The following is a 13543-nucleotide window of genomic DNA, read 5'->3' on the forward strand; positions in this document are numbered from 1 at the left end:
TATCCAATTAGCAAACTATCCATGACATTAATCTAACTAATGACTTTATTAGTGGATAATCACAGATCCATGTCCACGAGGACTCTGCCCTCTAATTGGACGATTTCACACAGATGTGGATCGTACCCGCTCGGGAGACAAACATTCTCCCCGAGCGGACGCCACGACCCTTCAATCCCTATATATGTAGAACTCTCGGTGCACGTGAGGATTAGGGTTGTACACAGGAAGATAAACATCAATACAGATTGCCGGCGAGAGATCTCGCCGGACTTCTAGTTCGATTGTCTACTCTGTGTTCTAATACGTTATCAGCCACGTTTGTTCTCCAAAGGGCTAATTGGCCACAAGGACTTGCCTTGGAAGAACAGTTCTAAGGCCATTTCAAACGGGGCCAGCCAAACTCAACACCAGGCCAAACAGCAAGGCCAAAACAACAACAATGAAGCCATGCACTAATCTTCCTTGGCATTGCTTGCTGAATGGCATCCGCATCCCTCTCCAGAAGAGAACATCACTACATCGGGCAGCATACTAGTAAGTAGTTCATAGTTACATCCATAGAACATTGCCACAAAGAAAATAAATGCCAAGTAGCTTGTTTGAGAAACCACATCGCTCCAGGGTAAACCTTTCAGAAAGCAATAACAGGCTGTTCAGAAAGCAATATACAGTCATCAGTACTTTCAGAAGGTAGAAAGAAAGCAATATACAGTCATCAGTACTTTCAGAAGGTAGAAAAACATGTAAACAGAAAGAAACCAAGGCTGAACGCAGTCTCCATGACATGTTATTACTAGATGGTAGGCAAATCGTGCCCCCACCGCGTGCTATTCCTTCAGACAGAATGTGATATTCGGTAAACCTGGACGTGCTAGCCGTATAAACAAGATGGTATTACTGGCCAGACTAGACTAGCAAAAAAACACAGGAACAGGATATATTTGCAGGCTTACCAGCAGGCGGGCACTCAGGAGTTCAGGCTCCTCTCATCACACTAGACTAGCAAAAAGGTGAGTGCAATAAGTATAAATAACTGACATGACTACAGAAGACCTAAACAAACTGGCTTACCTTTAAGGAAGAGGGATCAGATTCTAATTTCCAGGTTACTGCCAGGAAACTGATCCATCAGATTCTAATTTCCAGGTTCCTTCCAGGAAACTGATCCTTTCCTCAAGGGATTCCAGACGGGAGAACGTACTCAGATTTTGATAGTCTTTAAGTAACTTATTGGCTATACAAAATTTTAAAGTACCACCTAAGATGCCATGGTCTTTAAGATATTGCATTGCATCCTCGTGGGTCATGCCATTTTGTAATGACTGAGCCACATGAACTTTCGAGCTCTTCTGCCGAACATGGCTGGAAGAGGTCTCATCAATGCTGCGCTTCCTAGTACTTGCACTACTTAAGTTCCCACATCTAATATTGGCACGATACGCATGTAGAATGTGCTATTCCGTGAACCTGAACGTACTAATATGAACCACGCCGACTATCAAGGGAATAGGTCACTAAATACTAACTAATTCAAGTATCTTTCAATTTCTATTCAAATATGTTTTGAGTGAATTTGGCATCCTGGTACATATAATGAGTAGAAAGTAGCTGTGCGTATATAGTTGCATTGAGTAAATAGAATTTATCGCCCAGACATGATTCTTCAAAGTTTTCTAATATTAGTACAAGCTTGCAATTTTGAACCCCCCATAGTTTAGGATTTTGGCTCCGAGGTAGACGCCGGACTCTCACTCCGCCGGCCGCCGGCCAGCTCATCCACACCTGCATGTCGCATTCACCGACTTCGAGAGGCTCATCGGCGATGCCGCCAAGAACTAGGTTGCCATGAACCCATCAACACCTATCGCCTAGACATGATTCTTCAAAGTTTTCTAATATTAGTACAAGCTTGCAATTTTGAACCCCCCATAGTTTAGGATTTTGGCTCCGAGGTAGACGCCGGACTCTCACTCCGCCGGCCGCCGCCCAGCTCATCCACACCTGCATGTCGCATTCACCGACTTCGAGAGGCTCATCGGCGATGCCGCCAAGAACTAGGTTGCCATGAACCCATCAACACCGTCTTCGCTAAGACCACGATACGCTATTCCAAGATACTGGATGTGCTATTCCAGGATACAGGATGTTCTATTCCACGATACAGGATGTGCTATTACAAGATACAGGATATGCTTTTCCAAGATACAGGATGTGCTATTCCAGGACAGAATCAAAACAAAAAATATATAAAGGGGAAACCAGCTGCAAGCTAGGTATTCTTGTTGTGTATCATCAGCTGGCATGATGATACAAGAGTCAGCTGGCATTGTTGGATGCTCCAAGAGTAACAATACATTACATCTCACATCTCACAATACAAATCATCTCACAATACATTACAATCGCCTTGGATGCCTACAGATCAGTTCATCCCATCTCACAATACATTACGATGTCTACGATTACCGGTCCTTTCTAGCTAAATCCAGCAATTATTATTACATCGATATTAATTACATTTTTAGACCTTTTTCTTACGCTTCATCCTCTTTTTGATAGGGGGTGGTGAGTACATCTTTACTGGTTTTGTAGCACGCAAACTCCGGCGAGGTCCACCTAAAATAAGCAATTAATAGAAAATCATTTCAGATAGCAATGTGAAAGTAGAAGCAATCAGAATTGACAAAAACAATAGCTTCAAACTCCTCCCTCAGACCTTTAGGATCACCTTCATGTACATCATCCAGTATTGCCTTTGCTATTCGCCTCCTATAAAGATGTGTATCCTGTAAATTGAATATGCCTTTGTCAAATTTAGAATGTGCAAATAGAGTCGTGTGAAAAATCAATATGGAATCAAGCACTCACGTGACAAAAAGTTGGTTCGACGCCTCTGCTGAGGAAATCAATGTACATTAGCACATACACACCACAGTCACTATGGTTTTGCTGCAATGAAGCTCTTTTTATTTCTGTATTCCAGGTGCTGGCATCCTCCATTGTAGGTTTGAGAATCTTGTACTGCTTAAAGAAAAAGAAAATAATCTAATCAAGAACAGTACTAGTTTCAGAAATCTCAGTTATTTACCAGGCCTACCATCAATTTCAATGCATGGTTGTACTCATGACCCAGGGAATCATATCCTTGAATAACTTTATCCTTAACGTCTATCACTATTAGGGTCCAATGTTTATTGTTTTGATTCACTGGAATGAATACCTGTAACATAAATTGAATGTGAAAATTTTACTTGTAGGAACATAAGTCATATGACAAGAACATAAGTGAGATGACAATAAAAAAAGGACCTTACTTTATCAAAATTGGCAAGTTCTTTCACTAAAACTTTGTAGAACAGATATCTTTTAATTCTGTCATTATCTTGCTCAACCTGCACAGGAGAGAAAACTAGCAGTTAGCTTTGACCATTTGAACTTGATACCTACAAGCATAGTCATCCAAATCAACTAACCATGGGGAAAAAATGTATCAGCAAAGAGGCATTTTAAAAACTTATCCGGATGTCTTGTTTGCCTCTCCTCAAACAAGATAAGGTACAGATTGATTATTTCGCCATTTAACCACTTTTCATCATTCAACGACGCTGCAATCTCTTTTGTAATGATTATGCCCGATGGATGAAATATTGGAAGCTTTTTACTGCAAAAGGGAAGGGGATTTTGGTGCTTAATTGTGATAATAAGTTAAAGAAAAAAGTAGCACTTAGCTTTGACCATTTGAACTTGATACCTTTGACCATTTAAAAATTCATCTACTTCTTCTTCTTCCTCCGGCGTGAGAGAAGCATAGATCTCTTGTAATGTGTAGTCACCTTTTGGCTTCTCTTGCCTTTTCCTTCCCTCAAATGTGGCGCCATCACCATCTTCATCAGTAGGAGGAGGAGGAACAGAGCTACCGTCTTCAGCACTGCTCGGTTCCTTGCTCTTCGGCACCCTAGAATACACGAATCTAATCACCCGCTTGGCATCAGGCTGAGTCATACTACTTGGTTCCTTGCTCTTCGGCACCCTAGAATACACGAATCTAATCACCCGCTTGGCATCAGGCTGAGTCATACTACTTGGTTCCTTCCTCTTCTGCTCCCTAGAATACACGAATCGTACATGTTATCATGATTTTAAGAAAAACTAAAGTTTTAAGAAACCTTACCTGGTAGACATAGCTTCTGCTAGCTCGGCATACCTGGGATTAGTGTCATCAGAAGGAAGAGCATCATCAGCAGCAGGAGAAGGATAAGCTTCAGAATGCTCGTTCCGGGGATCATCTTGGATCCCTGAGTCACCGCCCTGAGGCTCAGCTGCTCTGCTGCTGTTCTGGGCATCTTGCGCGCCCATGGAGATCATAAACTGATTCCTCTCCTTCAAAATTTGTTCCATCAAAATGTCAACTGTGTTGACATATGATGTGGCAATTTCCCTCTTTCGTGGGCTTAAATCTTGAAAAAAATTGGAATGCAACGGTTCAATTCTGATGTTCGGAACAAGTTGCCTACTACCCATTGAATAGCATGTACCCACCATGCTCCTGAACTGAAAAGGAACAGTTTTGATAAGCTTCAAAATGCAGATAATGTAAAAAATAAAATAAAATTGGAGACGGAAGCTCTTAGGGTTTATTACATCTAGGAGGCCATAAATGTGACCACTGCGACTCCTCTTGTCTGCTTTTATGATTTTTTTGATAATATCCGTGGTGTAGACGGAAGTCCTCGGGGTGATAATGCAAGGTATACTGTGAGGACTCCGTAGATGGTCTAGATAGTACAACTGTGGGGAAACAAAATACAACTGTGGTAAACAAATAATTGTAGAAGAACAATAGATATGCCTAAACAAAAAGCACAAACCACATACCAGTAAGAATGTCACAGAACCAGAGAGTGTCCTTTTCTTCTTTGAAACCGCCAACTTATCAGAGTGCCACTTGCGGGCTGCCGAACGGAGGTTATCGACAACAGCCTTTGCCCAGTTCACCTCCGCAATGTCCTTGGGTGAATGGGTCAGGGCAACCTCCCGCTCGGTAACATGGTTTTGTGAACCAGGGAACAGAAGTTTGTAGCACAACAGAATAAAAAAGCAACGGATGGTCAAATAGTCTATGCCACCACCATTGATCTTGGCTATGAGGTCAGAGCTTTTAATTTTGTCAGTTTTGACACCAAGCTCTGTTCTCAGATTGTTAAGTTCAGATTCCATGTAGGGGGAATCTGGTGTGTCTCTTCCCTTTCCAGTTGGCACGCCAAGAACGCATTGTACTACGTGTTCATTGATGGGCAGGTTCTTATCTCCTCCCCCCACTCGAATTTCCATATTTTCTGGGTCTGTGTGGTCCATGAGGAATTCTAGCATGTAGCGGTCTCCAAAGCCATCTAAACTAAACTTTAGAAGCTCCCCAAAGCCCAACTCTTTGATCTTATTCTTTTGGTCCTGTGAGAGGGCCGCTATTGCATCTACTACACACTTTGGTGATGATATCATATTTATTTCAGATCTCTGCTTTAGAAAAAAAAGGTTAATGTAACATGTTAAAAGAAAGAATCACATCTCTGCTTTACAAAAAAAACAAGGTTAATGTAACATGTTAAATGAAACAATAGAAAGTGCTATTCCTAGATACAGGATGTGCTATTCCTAGATAAAGGATGTGCTTTTCCAAGATACAGGATGTGCTATTCCAAGGTAATGGATGTCCTTTACTGTCAAGGATGTGCTATTCCAAGATACAGCATGTGCTACTTCTAGATAAAGGATATGCTATTCCTAGATACAGGATGTGCTTTTCCAAGATACAGGACGTGCTATTGCAAGATACAGGATGTGCTATTCCAAGATACTGGATGTGCTATTCCAATATACTGGATCTACTATTCCAAGATACAGGATGTGCTATTCCAAGATAGTGGATGTGCTATTGCAAGATACAGGATGTGCTATTCCAAAAGGTTAATGTAACATGTTAAAAGAAAGAATCACATCTCTGCTTTAGAAAAAAAACAAGGTTAATGTAACATGTTAAATGAAACAATAGAAAGTGGTTATCACCTTCTGGGAACGCTTTTTTCCTTGCTCTTCATGTGACTCTTGAGAATGATCAAGATCTGCAGTGCTGATCGTAGCAGGAGGAGCCATCTACAGTTGAATTTGATTCGCACAGAATCCAATTACATGTTAGCACAGTGTGGAACCCATAAATCTAGAAATCCAAAGGGGACGGGGAGGGGGAGGGGGAGGGGAACCACATCTCCCAAAATAATAGAAACCAAACATGTATATCAGTATCACGGGAAGAAAACATGCTAACCACATTCTGCTAAGGACGAATCAGGGAGAAAACCCTAAGAGGAGGAAAAATTAGGGATATGCACTCATACATGCCTGCATGGATGGCTGCGGCTGCCGCGCGACGGCTGCGTAGGACTCGCGTCACCGGCCGACGAGCTTCGCTCCCGCGCCGCGGACTGGTACTGAAGGTACCGCGCCGCCGCGTGCTAATTCGCGAGACAGAATGTGCTCTAGATTTCGTTTTGGGTGAGTTCGAATGGGTTGGGTAGGGGGCTCTCAGTTTTGAGATAAAAACGGTTTGGGCCTCAACGGCTCCGCCTCCGCCTCCGCGCGTCCCCAATCAACGAACGGCCCACGGCCCATTTGCCAACCAGTTCAGATCGGACCGGTCGGAACTTCTCCTCGGCAAGATCGGACCAGAACGAAGATCCCTCTCACGCGTCGTATGACTAGCACCTCCAGCGCTATTACTTAGATACATATGTGCTATTTCATAAACCCGGACGTGCTACTGCATACTTTACTGTCAAGGATGTGCTATTCCAAGATACAGGATGTGCTATTTCTAGATAAAGGATGTGCTTTTCCAAGATACAGGATGTGCTATTCCAAGATAAGATACAGGATGTGCTATTCCTAGATACAGGATGTGCTTTTCCAAGATACAGGATGTACTATTCCATGGTACTGGATGTGCTATTACAAGAAAATAGATTGGTTGTTTTTTTTCAAATTAAATAAGGTTGTTCTTTTGGGAATGCCTAAAATAATCTTTTCTCCAGAATCCCACAGAGCTGGTCCGTTTTGGCTGGTGAGGAGCTGGTCCGTTTTGAAACAGTGAGCCCGTGGTGGCCCTTTTCTATTTTCCTTTTGTGATATATACATATATTTTCCTTTACTGAACGCCTCGTCGCTGCACCAAGTAATTTTGTTATTACATACATACACAAAAGGAACGGAAACGCGATGGATATTATGTCTAGCTTTTTCACTGGAAGATGACGTCTGGGCAAAATCTCATGGCTCCATCAAAATCTCATGCGTTTTAACAAAACGAAACAAGACACATACACAATCGCGAAATTAAGACAGCAGACCTATATAGCCAGTTCATTAGAATGAATTACGAAATTCGGATACATAGGATTCGAAATTACATATCACATAAAAAAACTAGATAAATAAAAATAAAGAGGAGCTGTCCATTTCCACCATATTTGCAGATTAAATTTTCACATCTTCTCTAGCTTCGCCCTCGAAGTTATAACCGTGCTTGATCTGAAGTTGATTCGCTATCTCATATGACAAAAAAGCATCTATGGTGGCATACCTTATTTGCTCGTCTGTCAAGAACTGTGAATGCCACCAATTGTGGTCCATCTTGTGCTTCCGGATTTTTATTTCTAGCACCTCTGATGCAATGTGCTCCAGTGATGATCTCCACTGCTTGCCAGAACGCTTGAGATGTCTATATTTTTCATTAACTTGTGGTACGATGACCTGATGGTCATCCCACTTTTGTAATAGTGATGCCACAGTCCTCCTCTAGGCGGACAACATCATTCTTGATATGTGCTCCGACGAAAATATGGCCCTCCTTTGTAAGAAAACTCTTCAGGACATCAGGAAGTTTGCCCCCGGCGTTATGTACCTGGAACACAAGGCAGCGCGGGCCAACGCACAGTTGCAACAGGGCGAGTTTGTAGGCCTCGGTTCCGATCTTGTGCCACTCGGTGTCCAGTCCAACTACCATAGGACATGGAGGTCTGTTACCTTTGATATCTTGGATGAACTGCTCTACGACGACCGTATCAACTGTGATCGTTGTCTTGATTGTCGTGTTGTAGAAGGCAACGTCGTGCTTCGACGTCGGCGGCCACGGACTGATGAGGTTCATCTTGTCGTGGTTCGACGTCCCCTCACCCCACAGCGGCTCGTCGGTGGGAGACCACTCACTCCACAGCGGCTTCGGTTCAGCGTTGGCGATGTCGCTCTCCGTGTCGTATTGGGCTTGCGTCGGGCTCGGAGGGAAGCCGCCGGTGTCGCCGATCGTGGCGCCACCGTCGTGCATGGGGCCGTGGCACCCCCGCCGTCGTGCATGGGGCGTGGCGCCGCCGACCGTGGCGCCGCCGCTGTGCATGGGACGGTGGCGCCGCCGCCGTCGTGCATGGGGCGTGGCGCCGCCGTCGTGCATGGGGCGGGAGCGGAAGCGAGATGAACTGTCCATGGGGCGGGAGATGAACTGGTGCGAATGGATTCCCGGCGAATGGAGACTCCTGTTTGTAAGGGCGGGATATGAACTGTTCATGGGGCGGGAGATGAATCGAAAGGATGGCGCTGAAGGCAAAGAGCCGGCCGGTTGCCATAACTTCCCATCAGCACTCATGCGGCCAATTGAATATAAATAGAATTCAGAATCAATGAAGTTTAGATAAATTATCAGATGTGAATTAGTTCTCTTTGTGTGTGAAACTGCGTATTCCGATTTGGCGTAATCTAATGTGAATTAGTTTTATAACCTTATTAATATTTACAAGATTTATTTTTAAACTGAAAATGACAAAACTACCTGTAGGGAGGTAATTGAATGGTTTTAAAAGCTAAAGGAGGCAGTTCACCCGGTTTCGAGTGATAGGGAGGAAACATGGACACCCTTTGTGTCCAGGGAGGTAAAACAGACTTTTTCCTTTATGGAACAAAATGCGCCGCAGCCAGTTCGGACCAGGAGGTTCTGGACCCGATCAGTTCGGACCAGGAGGAAATGGACGAGATTTTACCACCCCTAACTTGACATTTATCTGCCTCGAACACAAGATTTTACCACCTACGATTTTACCACCAAGTGCCTAGATTTTACCACATCGAGCCCAGATTTTACCACCGACTGCCTACGATTTTACCACCGAGTGCCCAGCAACAAACAACTTGAAATACCACATCAGTTCATAACTTCTGACCACCACTACTACAGACCGACCAGTTCAAACATTTTGCTAACACCAATTCATTCATGGAGTACATTCTTTCCAAGTTAAGGCTAGATACAGATGTGCTATTTCATAAACCCGGACGTGCTACTGCATACTTTAGTGTCAAGGATGTGCTATTCCAAGATACAGGATGTGCTATTGCAATACTTTAGTGTCAAGGATGTGCTATTCCTAGATACAGGATGTGCTTTTCCAAGATACAGGATGTGCTATTGCAATACTTTAGTGTCAAGGATGTGCTTTTCCAAGATACAGGATGTGCTATTTCTAGATAAAGGATATGCTATTCCTAGATACAGGATGTGCTTTTCCAAGATACAGGACGTGCTATTGCAAGATACAGGATGTGCTATTCCTAGATACAGGATGTGCTTTTCCAAGATACAGGATGTGCTATTCCTAGATACAGGATGTGCTATTCCTAGCTTCGCCCCCGAAGTTATATTTGCAGATTAAATTTTCACATCTTCTCTAGCTTCGCCCCCGAAGTTATAACCGTGCTTGATCTGAAGTTGATTCGCTATCTCATATGACAAAAAAGCATCTATGGTGGCATACCTTATTTGCTCGTCTGTCAAGAACTGTGAATGCCACCAATTGTGGTCCATCTTGTGCTTCCGGATTTTTATTTCTAGCACCTCTGATGCAATGTGCTCCAGTGATGATCTCCACTGCTTGCCAGAACGCTTGAGATGTCTATATTTTTCATTAACTTGTGGTACGATGACCTGATGGTCATCCCACTTTTGTAATAGTGATGCCACAGTCCTCCTCTAGGCGGACAACATCATTCTTGATATGTGCTCCGACGAAAATATGGCCCTCCTTTGTAAGAAAACTCTTCAGGACATCAGGAAGTTTGCCCCCGGCGTTATGTACCTGGAACACAAGGCAGCGCGGGCCAACGCACAGTTGCAACAGGGCGAGTTTGTAGGCCTCGGTTCCGATCTTGTGCCACTCGGTGTCCAGTCCAACTACCATAGGACATGGAGGTCTGTTACCTTTGATATCTTGGATGAACTGCTCTACGACGACCGTATCAACTGTGATCGTTGTCTTGATTGTCGTGTTGTAGAAGGCAACGTCGTGCTTCGACGTCGGCGGCCACGGACTGATGAGGTTCATCTTGTCGTGGTTCGACGTCCCCTCACCCCACAGCGGCTCGTCGGTGGGAGACCACTCACTCCACAGCGGCTTCGGTTCAGCGTTGGCGATGTCGCTCTCCGTGTCGTATTGGGCTTGCGTCGGGCTCGGAGGGAAGCCGCCGGTGTCGCCGATCGTGGCGCCGCCGTCGTGCATGGGGCCGTGGCACCCCCGCCGTCGTGCATGGGGCGTGGCGCCGCCGACCGTGGCGCCGCCGCCGTGCATGGGACGGTGGCGCCGCCGCCGTCGTGCATGGGGCGTGGCGCCGCCGTCGTGCATGGGGCGGGAGCGGAAGCGAGATGAACTGTCCATGGGGCGGGAGATGAACTGGTGCGAATGGATTCCCGGCGAATGGAGACTCCTGTTTGTAAGGGCGGGATATGAACTGTTCATGGGGCGGGAGATGAATCGAAAGGACGGCGCTGAAGGCAAAGAGCCGGCCGGTTGCCATAACTTCCCATCAGCACTCATGCGGCCAGTTGAATATAAATAGAATTCAGAACCAATGAAGTTTAGATAAATTATCAGATGTGAATTAGTTCTCTTTGTGTGTGAAACTGCGTATTCCGATTTGGCGTAATCTAATGTGAATTAGTTTTATAACCTTATTAATATTTACAAGATTTATTTTTAAACTGAAAATGACAAAACTACCTGTAGGGAGGTAATTGAATGGTTTTAAAAGCTAAAGGAGGCAGTTCACCCGGTTTCGAGTGATAGGGAGGAAACATGGACACCCTTTGTGTCCAGGGAGGTAAAACAGACTTTTTCCTTTATGGAACAAAATGCGCCGCAGCCAGTTCGGACCAGGAGGTTCTGGACCCGATCAGTTCGGACCAGGAGGAAATGGACGAGATTTTACCACCCCTAACTTGACATTTATCTGCCTCGAACACAAGATTTTACCACCTACGATTTTACCACCAAGTGCCTAGATTTTACCACATCGAGCCCAGATTTTACCACCGACTGCCTACGATTTTACCACCGAGTGCCCAGCAACAAACAACTTGAAATACCACATCAGTTCATAACTTCTGACCACCACTACTACAGACCGACCAGTTCAAACATTTTGCTAACACCAATTCATTCATGGAGTACATTCTTTCCAAGTTAAGGCTAGATACAGATGTGCTATTTCATAAACCCGGACGTGCTACTGCATACTTTAGTGTCAAGGATGTGCTATTCCAAGATACAGGATGTGCTATTGCAATACTTTAGTGTCAAGGATGTGCTATTCCTAGATACAGGATGTGCTTTTCCAAGATACAGGATGTGCTATTGCAATACTTTAGTGTCAAGGATGTGCTTTTCCAAGATACAGGATGTGCTATTTCTAGATAAAGGATATGCTATTCCTAGATACAGGATGTGCTTTTCCAAGATACAGGACGTGCTATTGCAAGATACAGGATGTGCTATTCCTAGATACAGGATGTGCTTTTCCAAGATACAGGATGTGCTATTCCTAGATACAGGATGTGCTATTCCTAGCTTCGCCCCCGAAGTTATATTTGCAGATTAAATTTTCACATCTTCTCTAGCTTCGCCCCCGAAGTTATAACCGTGCTTGATCTGAAGTTGATTCGCTATCTCATATGACAAAAAAGCATCTATGGTGGCATACCTTATTTGCTCGTCTGTCAAGAACTGTGAATGCCACCAATTGTGGTCCATCTTGTGCTTCCGGATTTTTATTTCTAGCACCTCTGATGCAATGTGCTCCAGTGATGATCTCCACTGCTTGCCAGAACGCTTGAGATGTCTATATTTTTCATTAACTTGTGGTACGATGACCTGATGGTCATCCCACTTTTGTAATAGTGATGCCACAGTCCTCCTCTAGGCGGACAACATCATTCTTGATATGTGCTCCGACGAAAATATGGCCCTCCTTTGTAAGAAAACTCTTCAGGACATCAGGAAGTTTGCCCCCGGCGTTATGTACCTGGAACACAAGGCAGCGCGGGCCAACGCACAGTTGCAACAGGGCGAGTTTGTAGGCCTCGGTTCCGATCTTGTGCCACTCGGTGTCCAGTCCAACTACCATAGGACATGGAGGTCTGTTACCTTTGATATCTTGGATGAACTGCTCTACGACGACCGTATCAACTGTGATCGTTGTCTTGATTGTCGTGTTGTAGAAGGCAACGTCGTGCTTCGACGTCGGCGGCCACGGACTGATGAGGTTCATCTTGTCGTGGTTCGACGTCCCCTCACCCCACAGCGGCTCGTCGGTGGGAGACCACTCACTCCACAGCGGCTTCGGTTCAGCGTTGGCGATGTCGCTCTCCGTGTCGTATTGGGCTTGCGTCGGGCTCGGAGGGAAGCCGCCGGTGTCGCCGATCGTGGCGCCGCCGTCGTGCATGGGGCCGTGGCACCCCCGCCGTCGTGCATGGGGCGTGGCGCCGCCGACCGTGGCGCCGCCGCCGTGCATGGGACGGTGGCGCCGCCGCCGTCGTGCATGGGGCGTGGCGCCGCCGTCGTGCATGGGGCGGGAGCGGAAGCGAGATGAACTGTCCATGGGGCGGGAGATGAACTGGTGCGAATGGATTCCCGGCGAATGGAGACTCCTGTTTGTAAGGGCGGGATATGAACTGTTCATGGGGCGGGAGATGAATCGAAAGGACGGCGCTGAAGGCAAAGAGCCGGCCGGTTGCCATAACTTCCCATCAGCACTCATGCGGCCAGTTGAATATAAATAGAATTCAGAACCAATGAAGTTTAGATAAATTATCAGATGTGAATTAGTTCTCTTTGTGTGTGAAACTGCGTATTCCGATTTGGCGTAATCTAATGTGAATTAGTTTTATAACCTTATTAATATTTACAAGATTTATTTTTAAACTGAAAATGACAAAACTACCTGTAGGGAGGTAATTGAATGGTTTTAAAAGCTAAAGGAGGCAGTTCACCCGGTTTCGAGTGATAGGGAGGAAACATGGACACCCTTTGTGTCCAGGGAGGTAAAACAGACTTTTTCCTTTATGGAACAAAATGCGCCGCAGCCAGTTCGGACCAGGAGGTTCTGGACCCGATCAGTTCGGACCAGGAGGAAATGGACGAGATTTTACCACCCCTAACTTGACATTTATCTG

At 45.2% G+C, this 13543-nt stretch overlaps 1 protein-coding gene and 1 long non-coding RNA gene across 2 annotated transcripts; one reads left to right on the forward strand and one right to left on the reverse strand.

The window, feature by feature from the left end:
* The first annotated feature begins 206 nt into the window (after positions 1 to 206).
* LOC120647493 lies at positions 207 to 917 on the forward strand. The gene is made up of 2 exons (XR_005664822.1): positions 207 to 693; positions 735 to 917. It is a non-coding gene; the product is annotated as an uncharacterized LOC120647493 (long non-coding RNA).
* Positions 918 to 2648: 1731 nt separating this feature from the next.
* Positions 2649 to 5540, reverse strand: LOC120648283. Its single transcript, XM_039925005.1, has 6 exons — positions 4645 to 5540; positions 4175 to 4554; positions 3781 to 4108; positions 3318 to 3395; positions 3092 to 3223; positions 2649 to 2789 (listed from the first exon to the last, which is right to left on the reverse strand). Exons 1-6 carry the CDS (start codon positions 5500 to 5502, stop codon positions 2649 to 2651), a joined length of 1917 nt encoding a protein of 638 aa, XP_039780939.1. The 5' UTR covers positions 5503 to 5540.
* Positions 5541 to 13543: the final 8003 nt, after the last annotated feature.

Source organism: Panicum virgatum, chromosome 9K, assembly GCF_016808335.1.
Source record: "Panicum virgatum strain AP13 chromosome 9K, P.virgatum_v5, whole genome shotgun sequence".
Classification (NCBI taxonomy): Eukaryota; Viridiplantae; Streptophyta; class Magnoliopsida; order Poales; family Poaceae; genus Panicum; species Panicum virgatum.

What these genes read in the sequence shown, in the direction of transcription:
- LOC120648283 (XM_039925005.1), bottom strand. Translation starts at nt 5,502, where the DNA reads ATGATATCATCACCAAAGTGTGTAGTAGATGCAATAGCGGCCCTCTCA. An exon ending in GCAGAAGCTATGTCTACCAG is followed by an intron (nt 4,109 to 4,174) that starts GTAAGGTTTCTT and finishes CGTGTATTCTAG; the next exon opens with GGAGCAGAAGAGGAAGGAAC. An exon ending in TGAAATTGATGGTAGGCCTG is followed by an intron (nt 2,790 to 3,091) that starts GTAAATAACTGA and finishes TTCAATTTACAG; the next exon opens with GATACACATCTTTATAGGAG.